This window comes from Vigna unguiculata, chromosome 7, assembly GCF_037176805.1.
Source record: "Vigna unguiculata cultivar grain cowpea cultivar isolate G323 ecotype 2 chromosome 7, ASM3717680v1, whole genome shotgun sequence".
Classification (NCBI taxonomy): domain Eukaryota; kingdom Viridiplantae; phylum Streptophyta; class Magnoliopsida; order Fabales; family Fabaceae; genus Vigna; species Vigna unguiculata.
In genome coordinates, this window is record NC_140798.1 from 10,549,389 (window position 1) to 10,569,044 (window position 19,656).

At 33.6% G+C, this 19,656-nt stretch overlaps 2 protein-coding genes across 2 annotated transcripts; one reads left to right on the forward strand and one right to left on the reverse strand.

Moving 5' to 3' along the window:
* Window positions 1-3,208: 3,208 nt before the first annotated feature.
* On the forward strand, window positions 3,209-5,625 carry LOC114190488 (Ankyrin repeat family protein). The gene is made up of 6 exons (XM_028079394.2): window positions 3,209-3,490; window positions 4,429-4,520; window positions 4,608-4,686; window positions 4,785-4,879; window positions 5,025-5,120; window positions 5,356-5,625. Exons 1-6 carry the CDS (start codon window positions 3,316-3,318, stop codon window positions 5,431-5,433), a joined length of 615 nt encoding a protein of 204 aa, XP_027935195.1. The 5' UTR covers window positions 3,209-3,315; the 3' UTR covers window positions 5,434-5,625.
* A 1,888-nt stretch (window positions 5,626-7,513) lies between these two features.
* Window positions 7,514-9,529, reverse strand: LOC114190528 (ras-related protein RABC2a-like). The gene is made up of 6 exons (XM_028079453.2): window positions 9,180-9,529; window positions 8,719-8,787; window positions 8,471-8,536; window positions 8,245-8,366; window positions 7,879-8,007; window positions 7,514-7,789 (listed from the first exon to the last, which is right to left on the reverse strand). Exons 1-6 carry the CDS (start codon window positions 9,316-9,318, stop codon window positions 7,679-7,681), a joined length of 636 nt encoding a protein of 211 aa, XP_027935254.1. The 5' UTR covers window positions 9,319-9,529; the 3' UTR covers window positions 7,514-7,678.
* Between the last annotated feature and the right edge of the window lie 10,127 nt (window positions 9,530-19,656).

Consider the following 19,656-nt stretch of genomic DNA (forward strand, 5'->3'; position numbering starts at 1 on the left):
TGCAAAGATGCTTTTGTGGTTTGTTGCCCCTTTATTGGGTTAGATGATTGCTTCCTGAAAGGGAAATATGGGGGCGAGTTGCTAATTGCAGTCGCGAGGAATGCTAACGACCAGATACTCTCTCTAGCATATGCCATTGTGGAGGTAGAGAACAAAGAGACTTGGAAATGGTTTTTGGAAATCCTAGTGGATGATCTAGGTGGAATTGAAGTATGTGGGGCATGTACATTTATGTCCAATCAACAAAAGGTATTCATGTTCTGTTCATTGTATTATTTTTCTTCATATTCAGCATTTATCACAATATGTACTACTGATTTGCCTTGCATAATTTTCCTTTGCAAATAGGGTCTATTGCTTACGATCCAAGAGTTATTACCTAGTGCAGAGCAACGATTTTGTATGAAGAATATGTACTCCAATTTCAGAAAACGCTTTGCTAGTTAGAAGTTGAAGAACTTAATGTGGAAGGCAACAATTGTGACACACCCTGTGGCATGGGAAAGGGTAATGAGAGATATAAAAAAGTACCTCATTGCTATACCACCTAGGTTTGTATTCATATTGCATTTGTTTTATACTTTAATATATCAAAAATGGCTAATCTTATTTAATCTTTGTGAATACACAGATTTTGGTCCAGATCAAGATTCACCAGGAATGTTGTCACTAAGACAATTGTAAACAACATGACAGAGGTATTTAACAGTTGATGCTAAGAGCAAACATGTTCTCTCAATGTTGGAAGACATACGAATATACATGATGAAGAGGTGACAATCTAAAAGAGAGAAGGTGAAAAAAATGGAGGGGCAGATTTGTCCTAAAATAAACAACAGGCTTCAAGCAGAATCCAAAAAAACTACATACTGGATCCCAAGGTATGATTTATTTATGTGTTGATGATGTGTTGATGTATAATATCATTTATTGTATAATGTGTTTATGTATGTATATGAATTATGATGTAGTTGTGCAAAAGGGAAAGTATTTGAAGGTCCATACTTTTTCGTGGTAGGGGACAAGTATGCTGTCAACCTGGACACCCGAGATTGCAACTATAGAAAGTGGATGATAACTGGCATCCCGTGCTGCCATGCACTTGCTGCCATCAGGTTCTTGAACTTGAATGCAGAAGATTATATCCCTCTACGTTTCAGGAAATCAAGTTATGAAGAGATGTACAACTCCATTATCTTCCCTATCAATGGATAACACTTGTGGCCCACCACTGTTTTCCCAGATGTCATGCCTCCACATAAAAGGATTATGCATGGGAGACCCAAGAAAAAGAGAAGACTGAACAATGGGAGTTGAGGAAAGATGACACTCCATTAAGAAAAGGTGGCCATAGAAAAAGATGTAGAGTTTGTCGTGAACTGGGGCACAATAGAAAACATTGCCCACAAGTGCCTACACAAGTGCAGTCCTCACAACCAATTGACGCTCCTCCACAACCAACTCAACAATCTCAAGAACCAACTTATGCTCCTGCATAACACACTAAGCCATCTCAGGAACCACTAATTCTGCAGTCTGAAAACCCAATTTAAGATAGCTTTTAATGTAAATGTATCTTGGTGTTTAATTTTGTACTTTCATGGTAGTTATTTTGTACGATGGATTAACCATTTTGGATCATTTGGACCACAGACTATTTCATTTTGTAAATTGGATCAATCAGGTCTTAACTAAGTTAATTATCAATTATAATTTTATTATTATTCAAATCATTTTACTATTTACAATGTGATTTGGTCTTAACAAATTAGACCTTGGATTTTATCTCTATTGGGAACATTATTAAACAGGAAAAATTTATCCAGTATAGAAATTGATTTTGTTACAAAAGGTGTGAATGTTAGAGAATGAATTAGAAGTATATTGTTTGGTGTTTTTGCTTTGAATTGAATCATGAAACTCAATCCCAATGAAACTTTTATCATATATTCTCTTAAATCAAACTAATTGTTTTTATTGTGTGAATTTTATTACTTTCTTAGCTTTAGACTTATTTCTCATTCATCAAAATGTCTCCTTGTTTGAAAATTTTAACCTTCATTTGTAAATAAACATAATTTTTCTTAATCCACATTAGTCTCTTGGGAAACAATATTAGACTTTCTATTTTATTACTTGTGTTATTTGGTACACTTGTCAATCCTGTAATACCTGACATGCAATAACCCAATTAAGCAAAGTTCACAAAATCACAGACCAAGGCTAGTTTTCCTTAACTAACTAAACAACTCAAATAGTTTTAAGAGTCAAAACACCTTTAACTTCACATGATACTCTATGTATATGTAAAAACATTTAAAAAAAAAATCAGACCATACCATTAGTATTATTGATTAGCAGAGACTCATATATATGAATCTAAAGACACATGCAAATCGAGAAAGCCTACATGCAAAGAAAAGAACAAATTGGACCTAAAAAAGAGAAAAAAACCAACTTACTCAAATTGAGAAGTTAATAGGTTGAACTTGAAGAACTCTTCGCGAGAATCACTCTAACGACCTCAGATATTCCAAGAGATGGACGACAGGTGAGAAAGCTTAAAAGAAGGTAGAAATTTTCTAAAAAAGTGATTTAAAGACAAATAATATGTTTTAAAGTAATAAAACTCGTTTATAAAATTTTTATTTATACTTAAGCGTTTTAATATTAAAATAATCGAGTCTCACTATTTTAAAAACACCGTCAACTCTAAAAATATCATTTTCTATATTCTCACAAAACTTTTATAATTTTATAATTTTATAATTTTGTAATTATTTAATTTTATGATTTTATAATATTAAATGTTTATAATATTATAATTTTATAATTTATAATTTTACAATTTTACAATTTTATGATATTATAATTTTATAATTAAGTTTATAATTTTATAAAATTAAAAATAAAAAAAAATAATTTTTAAGATAATTATGCAAGTAATGATAAAGATAACATCTACATCATTGAGTTATGAGTCACGTAAGTAAACTAAGGAAAAAGTTAAACTGTAAATACTCAATACAAAATATAAATTATATAAATATTTAATAAATAGTAACAATTTAATAAAAATTCAAATAAATTTTTTTAAATTTATGAAAAAATTTAAACTTAATCAAACCTTTCAAAAGTTAAGAAATAAAAATTTAACCGAACAAAATAAAAAATAATTTAGCCAAAAGAATAATATTTAACCCTTCACACAACAAAATAAACTGTGACACAGCCCCACCTCTGGGAAGCGCACTCCTCCGAAAACTGTGTGCTGAGAGAATTTGCGGCGGCGGCACCGTGGAGAAGAAACAATCAATGGCAGTTCCAGGGAGGCGCAACGGCATGAACGACGACGAAGAGGACTTAGACGATCACGCCCTTTTCGAGGAAGAAGGTCTCGTCGAAGACTACACCGATACCCCTCCTCACCTCCGCGACCTCTCCGCCGCCGCACAGGTTGGCGACGTCAACGCCCTCCGCCTCGCTCTAGGTTCTCTCGCCGTCACTCTCCGTCCTCTTTTTCTTTGTTTTTTTCTTTTTTTTTTTCTTTTTTTTTTTATCTCTATTACTCTGTAATAATTGATCTCTGACCTGCCCCTGCTGCAACCTTTTTGCTTCTTCAAAGTTCAATCCAAACCCTAGCGAACTAGGGAACAAATTTTTTTTTTTTTTTTTTATATCTTCTGTTTAAAAATTGATTTATGGAGAGTTACTAGTTTAGTCGACGTGAATATTTGTCACCTTCAGGTAAATTGTAAATTTGAGTGTCTTAGCTACATCCACGATTTCGGCCGCAACCATGATGATTTTAGGGTAAACAGTGGCTGTATCAACTGAATATTTCGCAGCATGAATAAACTGTTAATGTAATCCTTAAAGTATTGAAGATTCATTAGTTTAATCCTACGTTGAAATATTTTACTAACATTGATATGCTAATTTGAGGATTTTCCGATACTTGGAAGACTATGCAGTATGATTTATAATTCTAGGGACGACTCATATTATTTCATTACTTTAAGGACTGCTTAGAAGAGAGTCATAGGATTAAATTGACGATTTATTTCAATATGGAAGATTGCTGTGAAACTCCGACTACCAATGCAATTTAATACCTTAATTCTCATGGCTTTTGAATTTGATAGGGTCCTTTGTCTGGTTCATTAGCAGTAAAAATTTAAATTTTGTAAAGATTGATGATGTATAGTTTGTTTGCTTTCATGTCTCTCAGAAGTGGTTCTCTCTCGTACTTAGAAGCTAGTAGTTATAGCTTCTGTGTTTCTTTAGTGAATGTGATGTGATTACTTTCTTCTCAACATGTTTCCAAACATACGTAATTTGTAAAGTTATCTTAAAAATTATCCTCACTTGGGTGCTGATACTGGGTGTCATTTCTGTTGATGCTTATCCTCTTGCTATATACTGCAGATAACTTGACTGGTAGTATTGATGAGCCAGTGGAGGATGGGGATACTGCTCTTCATTTGACATGTTTATATGGTCATCTGGCTTGTGTCCAGGTATGATATCTTTGCTTATTCTTACTTTTTTTTACTCCAATTGTATAGACATTGCATGAATTGTTGATCTTGTTTGATAAACTGCAGCTGCTACTAGAAAGAGGAGCAAACATTGAGGCTAAGGATGAAGATGGTGCAATTCCTTTGCATGATGCTTGTGCTGGAGGTAGTTTGATTCTCAAATCATATTCTATAAATTGAACTTATATTATTTTATTGGGAGCATGAATTTCAACGTCGTTTTCTTTAAATGGTCCTAAACAGGATTTACTGAGATAGTCCAACTGCTACTAAACAGAGCCAATAACGCAGAACATATAAAGATAATGCTGGAATCAGTTGATTCTGAGGGTGATACAGTGAGTATTTATTAACCTTCAAAAAATTTGAGTTCCTACTTGGCTTCTTTCTTGATACCAATTCCAATAGGCATTCCTATCCCTAACTGTCTTTCTATGATGTTTGATGAATTTCTCCATCATTTTCTTGTGATTATTTTCTCAGCCTCTTCATCACGCAGCAAGAGGTGAGCATGTTGATGTAATTAGGTTGTTGCTGTCTAATGGGGCATCTTCCACAAAGGAAAACTTATACGGAAAGGTAAATTTAGTGGATTTTGGTTTGAGGAAACAAAATATTTTTCTTTTTACTGGTAATTTAAAAATATTATCTGTTCACTTTGTTCCTCCTTTCAAAGATTTGTCTATGAAATGGTCAAAGTATTTTATTGTTTTTGCTTTTAAATGACAATGTTGCAATTATTAGTGAACTTAAACAGATCACTGTGAATTGCCCATTTCTATTATTCATCAATTTCTAAAATAATTTTTGGCAGACCCCAGCAGATTTACCTGATCAGAACACTGATGCTCGGAGTTTGCTTCACGCTGCCGTCCATGCCATGCCATGCTAATCGCCTTATGACGTTGGTCAGTAGAAATATTTAGTTTCATTTTAAGAGAGCTGCTACACTTTTTGGACCATAAAATCTGTATTACATACACTATATGTTTCTTCGAATTCAAAAATCAAAATGATTTATTAGAGGAACATCTTTGGAGTTTTAACATTGGCTAGATAAAAAGAAGTATCATTTCTTGTTTAAGCAGCAAGTCTACTAATTTGATGAATCTGACTGAGATGTATACTAATTTTACTATAAAAATATTTTTTCTATTTGTTATATGTATTGCTTTCGACTTTTAAAAAATCAATTGAAAATAATTATTATTTTGAAGTATTTTTTTATTAAAATTTGATAGTGTTTTTAATTACTTAACACCGTGGTTGAACTCAATTATAATTAAACTGAGTTTTAAAATAAATAAATAAAAAGATGAATCTAATTCATTAATATAATTGATTAAAAAACCAAATGTTATTAATATAATTCATACCATTTACACCCTTTCATAAAAATATGTAATGCTAGATGTCTTTTTTCATGACATTAAGTGACAATCGTACTTGTTGAAAATCTTAACCCATTAAACATCAGTTAACGAGTTAAAAATAATTTGAAAATACCTATAATTCATTGGCTCCTAATATTATTAATAATAAATAAATAAAAGCATTAATCTGTTGGCACATTATGCATCAACTTTATGAGGGCGTAAAATGATAATCAATAAACATGTAATACATAATTTCTTCGCCATCATTTTTCCCTTAAACAAATAAATAATAATAATTTCTGTTATTTTTATTTTCTATTCTTTTTTTTTTCAATTTAAACAACTTAAATATGCATTTTATTTCTACCTCTTTCACTTTACGTCCAAACACAGTAGAAAAACCTAGATGGTGTATTTTATTTTTAATTTGAGAACTTTAAACTTAAATTTTTAGTGAAAAGTTTCTTTTTTCTTGAATAGTTTTACTGGCTACAGAATTAATAGCCAAACGATTTTTTCAAATCCGAATCTTTTCGAGCTGGACGTGAGTTGGTCTTTTAGCCATGAAAATTATCTTTTTCTTCCTGTATCATGAAATCGTCAAATTGTTCATAAGCGCTTTTCAAATTTTGATGCGCCCTCCTAAAACTTTTGTCTTTTCTAGGAAAACCATTAAAGAATGAATTAATATTCTTCAAAAAATGTTCCAAAGCAGTTTAGTATTCTTACAAGACTATTCTAGAACAATAATAAGTCATGAGATTTATCATTAACTTGATATATGAGTGTTATCTTGTTACATCATTCTTAATTTTTGTCATATACAATTTAATAATTCTATAATTTTATAATTTTGTAATTGTTAGGGTTAAATATGTTTTTGATCCCTCAAGTTTTAGTAAATTTTGGAATTAGTCCCTCATCAAAACTTTATACCAATTTAGTCCTTCATCTTTCAAAATACGTAAATTTAGTCCTTTTAACCAAATTTTGTTAAGTTTATTTAACGTTTCAAGCGCATTTCATGATAGTATTTAAGTTAACATTGAAACAAAAATGTGTCGAACAGTGTAAATAATTTAAATATTATCACGAAATGCGCTTGAAACGTCAAAAAAACTTAACAAAATTTGGTTAAAAGGACTAAATTCACGCATTTTGAAAGATGAAGGACTAAATTGATCAAAAGTTTTGATGAGGGACTAATTCCAATTTTCGCTAAAACTTGAGGGACCAAAAACATATTTAACTCTAATTGTTATAATAATTATGTGATTTTCTATTTTTTTTATCAAAAAATCCCAACTAGTAATAAAGAAATTCTATAAAGGTTGGGGTCTTGAAAACCTCACTTTAATAAGTTGTTGCACTCTCTATTTTGCGACACCTTGTGAAGAGACTAAACTTGAGCTTTACACCTGAGGTGCGAGTTGTATAACATGAAGGTGGAGACCAATTAGAAAGTTGGTTCCTTGAAAGTATATGAAGCTTTAGCATGATTTTCATGGTGGAAGTAAGAAGTCGGATAACACAAAGCATGATTTACATGATTTTCATATGATAGATGATGTAAAATGAATACACACAAAGCAGCAATTGCATAATATCGGGATTTAGATAAATTTTAGGGCAGAAACAATAACAGAATACACAGAAACAAGTGCCCATTAATTCAATAAAGAAAATACAAGAATAGGAGAAATTCCATATACAGGAATCTGAGGGACCAATTATGACTCAATTTACAACACATTGGAACAATTAAGAGCAACAGCCACCAAGTTCGGATGCTTGGGGTTGCGGTTGTTGCTTTAAAACATTCCTTTTCACCACTGTAGATCCTTCTTCCAGAAGACTAGGAACTTCCATTATCTATCAAAATGGAGCAATATTGTCATTATAGCAAATGAAAAACCAATGCACAACAAATAATTTACAATATCATCACTTCACTTCCATACCTTTTGTGCAAGTTCCTCGAAACATCGATTCACATTTTCTCTAGTTTTGGCACTGCATTCAAAAAACAGACATCCTAACTCCTCGGCAAGTGCTAAACCCTCTTCTTTAGTCACAACCCTTTCAGAATCCTTACAAAGAAATCAAATATTATTCAAGAAATTACTTAAAAGAATCCATCATAACAAAAACTTAAATCATGACAAGTACATGTTCTTAAAGTTTATTTCTCAATGCAGAGTGCAGACCAGCTCTGAGGCACATAATTTTTATTTTCAAACACTTCATTGTGGAAAGATTTCACAGTAGTCACCGGCCGATTCATTCCTTGGATCATATGTTTCCAACAAAAATAAAACACAACTTACTCTGTCAACTTTATTTCCTACTAGCATCTTCACGCAATTCTGATTAGTTGAATAGAGTTCCACTTCTTTAGACCACACTTCTGATAAGTTTGTGAAGGTGTCTCTTCTCGTTACATCATAAACTAAGAAGAAACAAAAAGAAATATATACATATATAATTTAAAGCATGGATTAAACACGTTACTAACAATGGCTCAGAAACTGTACATAAACCTTTTTAACATACCAAGAATGATTCCTTGCGCTCCTCTATAGTAAGAACTAGTTAGCGTTCTAAACCTTTCTTGTCCAGCTGCAACATAGATGTAACATTATTAGACATGAAATTACAACTTTATTCAACCATATATATGTCAATGCACAAATGATTCAACAGAAGGACAAAAAGAAGGAACAATTTCATATACTAGTTTGCATCATTCACATGAAGCCAGAAACTTAAAAATTCATCAATTCACATGAAGCAATTATTACCTGTGTCCCAAATAGTCAGTTTCAATCTCTTCCCACCTACTTCGAACACCTTGATCTTAAAATCAACACCTAAGTAACACAGAACAACACAAGATAAGAACAAATAGCATCACATCCTATCATGACTGTAATATCTGATAAAACCAGATAGAAAAAACAAAATATTGAACAGTATTTTGTACAGAATGATATCAGATAACCAAAGTATTAACCACTGATTCAATAATAACAAACAATGAAAACACAGTACATCGAAAATCTCTGACCCAAAAAAGGTAAAAAAAAAAAACAGCTACTCAAAACGTTCACAAGTGGTCCCCAACAGCACACTTGAAACCCACATGAGAAGTTCACAATTCTCTTTTTATTTTCCTTTTAAACATAAAAAAAATCGTGATATTTTCATGGTTAAGTCCTAAATCGTGAGAAAGAATGGTTTTTTAGAGGGCACAATGAATTACCGATTGTGGGGGAAATATCTTCAACAGAGTTGGAGATGAAGCTAACAAGGAGGCTACTTTTTCCCACGGCAGAGTCACCGATCAACAAGATCTTGAAAGAGAGATCATAGCCACTGCTCTGACCAGAAGAAGAACTCATTCTCTCTCTGAATGATGATGATGATGACAACAACGAAGTGCTTCTGAAAAAAGTGTTTGTGTTTCTATATATGTATATCTTTGTGAGTGAAAAGTACAAAGAAAGGAAGCTATGTTATGGAAGTGGGTAGAGAGAGAGAAGAGAAAGCAGAAAAGGTAACCTGTAATGATAGAATGGGGTATAACTTTAGCAGCATTTTTCATTTCGAGAGTGAAAGAGAAGTTAAAGAAAACGGCTACCTTTGCCTGGGTTAACGAACAATAATCAGCTGACTAACGCAACGACACAACAACGTATATATTCTTTTCTTAATTTCTTTTTATATGAAAACCTTTTTTGTTTTTCGAATTATTCCTTTCTATCACTTTTCATAATGCTGACGTAAATTGAATACAAAAAAGTGTTTTTTACAATTCATTTAACGGAAATAATTAATTAATCAATTCTCATATTAATTTAGTAACATATTTTGAAGTTGTGATATTTGGCATCTTTAGTTAGTAGTGTGAATTAAGTTTTTCAGATATTTTAAGTGTTTTTTTTAATTCCTGGCAGTTTATATACGTAAATTTTTATATTTTAATTGTCCATTCAATCTTTATATATCATAATTACATATTTAAATCGTGTAAATGCTTTTATAATGTAATGTTGTATTAGTAAATTCTCATCGAAAAAAATAAAATAAAATGGTACGGATGTTCTTACAAGGTTGGATTTTTTTATATCAAAAAAGATTAATAGTAAAATATTTTGGGTGCTCTATGTAACGTCAATAGATAATTCTAATTAAATAAAATGTCGCATATTTAATAATATCCAAAGGGCACGAGGTTTTAAAGTATAAAGAACTTATAGTCATCCAAATATACCAACAGGGAACAGAGGCACCACATCACACCATGCCATGACAGAAAATAAAAGTAAGTTAAACAGTTATCCAAAAGAACTTGCTCATAGAGCAAGATATTACAATATAGCAGGGTCCTTCAAACATGAGTCCAACATCAACCCATGACCATCTAAGCTCCAACATCCCCATTGTCACTATGATCATCAGGGGTTTCCATATCTGTTCACACCAAGGAATTGGTGATCATTGCAAAAAGAAAAAATCACAGAAGAAGGCAAACACAAGCAAGAAGGGTAAGCTAGAGCAAAAAGATCTTTATCATACAATTTATCATGCAATTTAAAAATCAAGAACATATAAATCATCCAAGCATGTGATAGCAAACAAGCAAGACTCTAATGTTGTGTTTATTTTAAAGAGAGAAACTTTGCGAGGAAAGAAATCAGACTTCATGTGATGTTCGCTTAAGGGTATCTCTGCAGATGGCAGAGCGAGGATGCCAGGAATCCATCAGATTTGTAATTGCGGGTATAATGCGAAGATTTGCTGGGATTGGCTTGGGGTATTACATATTTACCCCTGTCATCTCTCTCACGTGCCATGCATGGTGTGGGATGGTACGTAAGTTAGTCATTTTTTGAGCACCGTTCAACAGCCATGCACTGTGTAATATTCCTGAAAAAAGCATTAGATTCTTGACACTTATGACCATACAAAGCTGTTTGAATTTGTTTGACTGAAAAAAAGCCATTAAATACGTATTGAATAAGTTAGATAGGTTGGTAGCTGGTATTGGTGGAGTGTATAAGTTATAATAGGGGAGAAGGCAACCTGGGTTTTTGGTTTTGGTGGAGATATCCGTTTCGTTATGCTGCCATTTCAGGTGAGTGTGCTATTTTTTTTAAATGTGTGTGTGTAAGTTGAGTTTTGAACTGGTGTGCGTGTGTTATTGTTTGATTTGAGTTGTGAAATGGTGTGGAACCCATCCAGTGTATGACCCATTTACCACCTCTCTGCTGCAAACACACTATCGGTGCAACCATGACTCGCTGCAACCATGAGAAGTGTCACGGAGAAAACCAGATCTGATCCCATGTGTGAAGGATTCGATCCCATTGTGCTGGATCGGATACGCTCGATATTGGATCGGATACGCTCGATAGTTAGATCGGATACGTGCTCTTGGATTCGTTCCAGGCTGGATCGGATACGATTTGGTTGGATCAGATACAATTTGGTTGAATGGGATACGAGTGTGGTGGATCGGATACGTTCTATGGTGGATCAGATACAACATGTTTTGAATCCTTTTGCAAATCCGATGTTCGTTCCTTTCGCCATGGTTGCTTGGTTTCCTAATGTTTATTTTTTTTTATGCAAGAGGTGGTCGAACATGGCAATGCAGGGGATTCAAGAGGTGGTCTTGCACGAGTTCAAATGCTTAAGACGTTTTGTAACTATGGTGGCTGACCTAATATTCATATTTACTTGCAGGTGGCTAATTGAGTTGCTATGGTGGTGAATAATTATGGATTGTGGTTGAGGCGGGTTTGCGTCTCCTTCTAAGTGGTGGAGGTTAGTTATTTCATGGTCTCGGGTTGATTTTGAGTTACAAGTTTCCATAATATGTTTGTTAGTGTAGGTTTGCTGTGGTGTGTTCGTGGTTTTGTGTTGTGGTGCTATGCTTGGTACTTGGTGGATTTGAGTTGTGCTGTGTGTTCGTGGAAGTAGTCCAGTTGTGAGTGTGACGACCCTTGTATGTGGCTGAGGTATGTTTGTAGTTAGGAGAACAAATTATTTTGTGTGATTTGAAGATTCTAATATGATTCGGTTGGTGTAGGTCTTTGACTTTTGTGGAAATTTGTTTGAAGTCTTGAAAACTAAAACAAAGGTATGTAACATGTTCAAGTGTGTTATTTGTGTTATTTATGGTATGAAATGTGTTATTTTTATTTTTTTTTTTACAGATTTCATGTTTTATTTATGGATACATAATGGATTGTTTGCATGGTTAATTGTAAGTGTTATTATTGAAGGAAATATTTGTATTTTGTTAATGGGAATTTATTGTTGGGGTTTTTTAAAGTATGATGTTTATAATAGTTCATAATTATGTGTATTATGTGGAGGTAATAGTTTTTACATTTCTTAAAGGTGACATACATGGAAGAAGAATTAGAACTTTCTTATTTGGATGGTGATGATGTAGTTGATGATGTTGTGGGTGTGGACTTCAATATAGTCACACGTTTACACCGGCAATTACAAATTTGCACAACAATAGCCACAGTAACAATGTTATGCATTGTTGCACATGCGTTGAATATATTGAATATATATTCAAATCATAGCAATATTGGTAGGGAATTTTGGCCGAACAAAGATCGTCGAAGACAACAGCTTATGTCTTACTTGGTGCATACTAATCGATGTCGTGATATCATTCGTATGGGACCAGAGGCATTCATTAACCTCTGCGAGCGACTACGGGCAACTGGGTTAGTGAAGGATGCGATACGGTCGTTAGTGGAGGAACAAGTGGCTAAATTTCTTCACATAATTGGCCATAACGTGAAAAATAGAAGTGTCACATTCTTTTTCCATCGTTCAGGGTCAACTGTTAGCAAACATTTCCACAATGTGTTGGATGCAATTTTGACCTTGGAGTCTGAATTTTTAATTCAGCCATCAGGAAATGAGGTTCATCCTCACTTGGCCAACAATCGTCGATTTTTTTCATACTTTAAGGTATAACTCAAATTATTCTAGTCTATGTTTTCAATTTTAACATGTACAATAAGATCCTTAATTAACTTTGTTTCGTATATCAAATAGGATTGTTTAGGGGCAATAGATGGAACTCATGTACGCGTAAGGGTCCCAAGGTCTAATGCCGTAAGGTTTCGAGGGAGGAAGGACTGGCCAACTCAAAATGTGTTTGCCGCGTGTGATTTCAATATGAAATTCACTTATGTTTTAGCTGGTTGGGAAGGGACAACATCTGATTCAAGAATATTGAAGGATGCTCTAGTGAGAGATGATTCGTTGATCATACTTGAAGGTTAGTGTGTTCATTAAGTTTAATTTATTTCTACAATGGTAACACACTAATAAGTCAAATGTCATGATTCATGTAGGAAAGTACTATCTAGGGGATGCAGGATTTATGCTGAAAAGAGCAATAATGACACCGTATAGAGGTGTGAGATATCACCTTAAAGAGTTCACACAAAGAGGCCCACAAAATCCACGAGAGTTGTTTAACCATCACCATTCATCACTGAGAAACGTTATTGAAAGAAAATTTGGTGTGTTGAAGAAAAGATTCCCTATCATTGCAAGTGGAAGTGAACCTCATTATGTTGTGGATACAATGACAAACATTGTTTTAGCTTGCTGCATCCTGCATAACTATCTACGTGGGGTGGATAATGATGAAGCCTTAATTGATGAGGTGGATCGAGAGTTGATGGAAGAGCAAATGGAAAGTAACATCTCTCAAGTTCGTGAAGATGATTATAGGATTGGTTGTAACTTTAGGGATGATTTAGCAGAACAAATGTGGCGAGATTATGAAAACTCTTAGATTCTGTACTAGGTTGCATTGTTTAATGAAAAAGTTTATCATTCGTAAAAATGCTTTAATAGTTTATTATAATGTCATGAATTTTGTTCAACTAGGTGAAAACATGAACAGGGGAAAGAGTATTGCGACAGAATCAGGTGTCAGGCCGCGAGAATTTATGAAATGGATAGAGGAGATGGATGAAAAGCTTTTGAATGCTATGATAGAAGAAGCGCGAATGGGAAACAGGGTGGACGACAGCTGGATAGAAGAAAATTTATCCAATTTGACTATTGATGTCAACAAACAGATGGCAGAAGTTAATTTCAATGTGAACTTAATTCTCCATAAATTAGAGGATAAAGAATGTTCTACTCCATTAAATGTATGGTAGCACTCTTTGGTTGTATTTATTTTAAAAACTTTATTTATATTTCATGACGTCAAACTTTTTAGAACCATTTAATTGGGATTTATAACATCATTGTAACTAAAACAAAGTCAAGTCTACAATATTGTTTGATGTTTTTGCAAATTATAAATGAAAAAAATTGCATTTGAAGATTAATAACAACGTTGATTACACATTAGTATGGAAAAAAGAAAAAATTTATATATATATATATATATATATTTTTTTTTTTTATTTTTTTTAGTTTCATTTGTTGTGTTTAAAAAAATTAAGAAATTTATTTACAATACTAATTTAACTAAGGGCTAAATGGTAATTTGATTATTACTTCTACTAAAACATATTTTTTAATTTATCACATCAATCAAATCTTTCCTAAACTTTCATAAAAATTACTTTTAAATTTACTCACCATCACTTCTAAATCCCTTAAAAAAAACAACACAACTTTCACTCTTAAATCAACTCAAACCCATCCACTCACTCTCCCCCAAGTGACACAACATAAGACTCAATTAATCTGGATACATATAATCGGTCGGATTCACCGGATGCTTGCACTTGTGGTGGCCTCTACTGCTCTGCAGAGCCATTGCCAATGGGTTTCATCCTACCACGCACAAGGTTAGCCTTCAAACATCTAAGGTCATTATCCTACCAAAGACTAGGGCCTCCTACTACTCTCACCACTTGAGTCAGTCCGCTTTACGTGAGACTAACTAACTCTTTAGAGTTTCAGGATGCAACCCTTACTTGAATCCTTACCTAATTATATACATTATGACACCACCATGAAACCTTACTAGGAGGTTCATGGAATTACATCCATCACATACGACATCACCATGAGATTTCACCAAGAGGTTCATGGAATTATGTTCGTCACATACAACACCACCATGAGATCTCACCAAGAAGTTCATGGAATTACGTCCATCACACCCAACACCATCATGAAATCTCACCAAGAGATTTATGGAATTACGTCAATCTCATACCATAGCCATGTCTCACCAACCAACCATAGATTTATCAAGCATAACAATCTCATGCCAATATCCAACCAATCAACCAATCATGATTCATGTACTTATTCATACCAAGCTTATCAATTCCAGTCCCATTATATCATATAGAACATACAAGGCATCATACTTAACTTTTTAAAGCAACAAACCATCCAATCATTAGAAACATACACGTATCCAACCAACTCTGTCAAGCTCGCTCTGGCTAAAGAGCTCTGGCTTAGGCGAGAGGGATCCCTTGCTTAAGCTACAAGTTCTCGCCTGGGCGAGACTGCAAATAAAGGGCACATCGAGGTCTCATTCAAGCTAGTCCATCTCGCTCAGGCGAGTGGCTTCCGCTTAGGCGAGCCTTCGAAACAAAAAGAGGGTGAGTTGTTGTTGTTCTCACTCAGGCGAGAGCTCTTCGCTTAAGCGAGAACTTTTCGTTTTGAGTGACCACCAGCAGAACCCATCTGCTCTCATGCGTGCCAAACTAGATTCAAACAACACCGTGAGCACAAACAATATATTATCACACGTTCAACAATACATATCAAGCACGTATAACATAAACAAATCCAACAGGCAAAATAACATAAAAATAGTGAAACCCTAACTTCCCTTACCTTAACAAAAGCTACTGTGAGGGGGGGTTTAGGCACTATCAGAATGGCACCACGGCTCCAAGAACACTAGAGAAATTGAGGGAAACATTCACCGAGCTTGAAGGAAGAATGGGGACGAAACCATAGCAGAGCTCTATTGGAGAAAAGAGAGAGTGAGAAAGGGGGTTGTTTTGCCAAATGAATGCAGAATGAAGGGAAACAAGTGGCTGTAAGGGGTCTTGGGGTACCCTATGGGCTGGCCTTAGGCCCAACAGTTAAGACTAGGCCCTTAAACATTAAGGGGAAAACAGTGGGCCTTACACTCTAATTTTTTAAAAAGAATATACAAAAGTTTATATAAAAAGATTAAGATCTAGCATTATATATAAAAAAATTGGTGTTGTCCGAACAAAGTTCTTAAAACATATACTATATGATATGTGATTATAGCTAGAATGAATACCCTATTGATGAAGTTATTTCTTTACTTTTGATTATTCTATTAAGCTAGCTAGCATAATGGATGATCCTTTCTCATATTGCATATCTTACTCAAAGAGTTCCATGTTGCCTTTACCTAACAACCCCATCTCTCTAAAATGGAACCAAATTGAATTCTTCCAGCACTAAAAACAAGTAGGAATATTTGGACACAATTTTATTTCCTTCTCTATGTTGTTTGGGTACAATTTCCTTCTATTTTTAATCATACTTTCTGTTGGCGAGTACATATTCGCTGACTACAGTAGTGGTTGTTCATCCACAATAGCAAGGTCTTCCATTGAATACAAGGCATTAGTTCATCTACCTTCTTGTTTTTGGACTATATTCGATCATTGATCGAGATGATTCACCGGCCTCCAGGCTAGAGTCATGCTGAGATGACATGGAGTCTTAGCGATTTGTTTTGAAAGAAAAAATTATTTCTTTATCTTTCTGGCATCGTCTGGCCTATTAGTCCCCATGATCGATTCATGCCGAGATGACATAGAGTCTTAGTCATAAAAGTTGTGTTGTCAGGGTCTAAAACAAATAGTCTCTCATTGTCAATCGTTTGATGTGAAGCGATCCAATGGTTGGAGAGTTGTGTTGTTTTGATTTTTCTCCTTCTCCCCCTCAATAAATAGTTAGAGGCACTATTGCATATTTTGATGCATATGTGGTTGCATTTAACAGAAGATTATTTATTTTTTATGCTCTGAGAACAAAATAATGGATCATGTTCCTTTGTCAAGGTAAACCATGTCTTCTACTTCGACTTCTTATTTATTGTGTGTAATATTGTTCCTAAGGTTTAGTTGGGGAATTTTGATGTAATAAGTTCAGATATCTCAGATTCATGGATTCAAGGACATCTAAGGGGTTATCCCAAAGTAGTCGTGTTGGATGGGGCCTCGGTTAGTGGCGAAGTGACCAACCAACCTTGAGCAACCTCTTGTTAAGGATAAAAATGTGACTGAAGGTGAAGCAGTCGGTCCTTCCGTGGCAATAGTTGTGAGAACGAAGAAATTTAAATAATTAAAGAAATATTTATTTAATAAATGTGGGTAGTAGGAGTCTTTATGGCATTTAATGTTGGCTTTTATGACATGGAAAAGTACTAGCTCAAGTGGTTGAGAGTACTTGGTTATGTTGAGTTGCCTGATGACCTTGGTTGTTTAATGCCTTAAGTTCTCTTAGGTCGCTTGATGCCTTGAGTCATTTGGTTCAACTTGTGACTCGTCTAACTAGCAGTTCTGACTGAGCTTGCCTAGTCTTCACTTTTGATTGTGTTTACTTTAGTCTTCAAGCATTATCTGCTTTGTGCTATTTGTGCTTTTGTTATACTTTGCTTACAACACATTAGATGAACAAAAACATATATTCATAATAAAGAACATGGGTTGTCTAATGGTTATATACGAGCATCTAATGAGGTCTTTGACTTAGGTAACCTTTTTCTATGTCCAATGCTTATCTAATAGTATGATCTAATCAACTTTAGATATCTTGGAACATAACCTTACTAATTTGACTATCTTATTTCATTATAGAATTTGTTATCATCAAAACCTTATTGTCAAGCTCGTCTAATGGGGTTTTTTAGTGTCTAATACAAACAAAGGATATTCCTTAAAAGGACCTAAACATCATCATGCAATAAATCAAACAAGTTTAGACTAAAATGATTTGGATTGCTTAAAGACAGCCTATTTTGTTTAGCAAATTGAAAAATATTATAGAAATGAAAATCAGAAGAAACAAATGACAAAACATCTTTATTTTTAATCAAATTGTAAATATTTGTAGGAACATGTCCTAATTATTTATGTTAGATAAAAGTACTTACATCTAGTAGAACAAGAAAAGATTCAATAGAAGAAGAAAAATGTGTACCTTTGTTGTCTTCTTCAAACAGTTGATACATCGCCTAGAAAACCTTCAGTAGAGAAAAAAAAAGCCATACAAAAGTATGTACATTTGATAAAAGAAGAAACGATTCAACAGAAGAAGAAAAGATTGTACCTTTTTTGTTGTCTTCTTCAAACATTTTATTGAAGACAACAAAAGCTTCGATAGAAGAAGAATAAACATTGAAGGCAATGGAGCGAAGAAAGTAAGGTTGTCTTTGTGTTTGTGGTTGATGGAAGTTGAGATGGAGGGTGGACGCAGGATTCATAATTTGTGAGTGAATTATAAGAGGTAGGTATAGGTTGTTAGGGTTTTGGAGATTGATTATTGATTTTTTATTTTTCCAAAATTTTGTATGAGTTACACATCAATATTTTTACTTTTTGTGGAAAAAAATTTGAATGAAAGTTCTGACAAATATGTTATTTAATTAAGAAGTTGTCATTTGTTAGGTTTGCTTTTGTATATAGTTGTCGCAACCGAAATCGTGACGGAACGACGAACCAAAAATAAAATTTGTAAAAATAAAGTTTGGAGTCGCCACAATAGTTTATTCTGAAAAAGTACGAAAAAACCAAAAAAGTAAGACAAGATCTACAAAACATTAGATGTAGGGTTCGGGAGTCGGTTACGGGTGGGGAAGGTATTAGCACCCCACAACGTCCATCCTAAGATGACACCTTTAATTAAATGTGCAAAAGTAATGTAGTTTTTCAAAATATTTAATTTCCCTAAGAAATAATATAAAAGGATGTGCAAAAGACACACAAAAATTTAATTTTTTGGGCCCGACGAGGATTAATCGTCGCTCCTACATATCTTCATTCACAATGGAGAATCAGGATTACGTAGTTCTTCATGAAAAACTATTTGAGAAAATATTTGATTTTTGTTTGGTTGATTTTGAAAACCTTTTTATGTTTTTTGGTATTTTTAATTATTTGGAAATGAGTGTCATGCAACGCGAGCATCTGAACAGACACAAAAATTAAACAAAGAAAAATGTTTTTTATCTTTAGTTCTTTATATTTTTTTAGAAAAAGAAATTTGAAAAAAAGGTGTCACGCAACGCGAGCGGCCGGACAGATACTAAAAGAAATGAAGAAAACTACTTTTTATAGAATAAAATATTTATGAATAGTAGAAAATAATATCCCTTAAACAAAAGGTCGAAGTTAGGTGTAAAACAAAAACACGTTCAACATTAAAAGATAATATAAGAAATAATGAATAAATAAATAAATAAAATAACAACTGTGACATACCTTCTACACTTTTCAATTCCTCCTCTCTTGTATCAATCTCACTTTCTCATCTTGTATATTATAACTACCTTTTCTCGTTTTTTACCTTGCATCCTTTTCTATTTTTTTTTCAAGAGAGATAAAAAATAAGATATGTCTGTGTGGGTGGTAATGAGAAGGAGAGAAGAAGTGTAGAGAATATTTTGTTTTCTCTCTTCTTTTTTTGTCGATCTCATGACAGAGTGCGTATTTATATTCACA

Bases quoted from the DNA above. Each gene is read 5' to 3' on its own strand.
- LOC114190488 (XM_028079394.2), top strand. From the start codon at position 3,316: ATGGCAGTTCCAGGGAGGCGCAACGGCATGAACGACGACGAAGAGGAC. The intron at 4,521-4,607 runs GTATGATATCTT...GATAAACTGCAG, and splicing joins GTCATCTGGCTTGTGTCCAG to CTGCTACTAGAAAGAGGAGC. The intron at 5,121-5,355 runs GTAAATTTAGTG...AATTTTTGGCAG, and splicing joins AGGAAAACTTATACGGAAAG to ACCCCAGCAGATTTACCTGA.
- LOC114190528 (XM_028079453.2), bottom strand. From the start codon at position 9,318: ATGAGTTCTTCTTCTGGTCAGAGCAGTGGCTATGATCTCTCTTTCAAG. The intron at 8,788-9,179 runs GTAATTCATTGT...TGTGTTACTTAG, and splicing joins AGATATTTCCCCCACAATCG to GTGTTGATTTTAAGATCAAG. The intron at 7,790-7,878 runs GTATGGAAGTGA...CCATTTTGATAG, and splicing joins TCGAGGAACTTGCACAAAAG to ATAATGGAAGTTCCTAGTCT.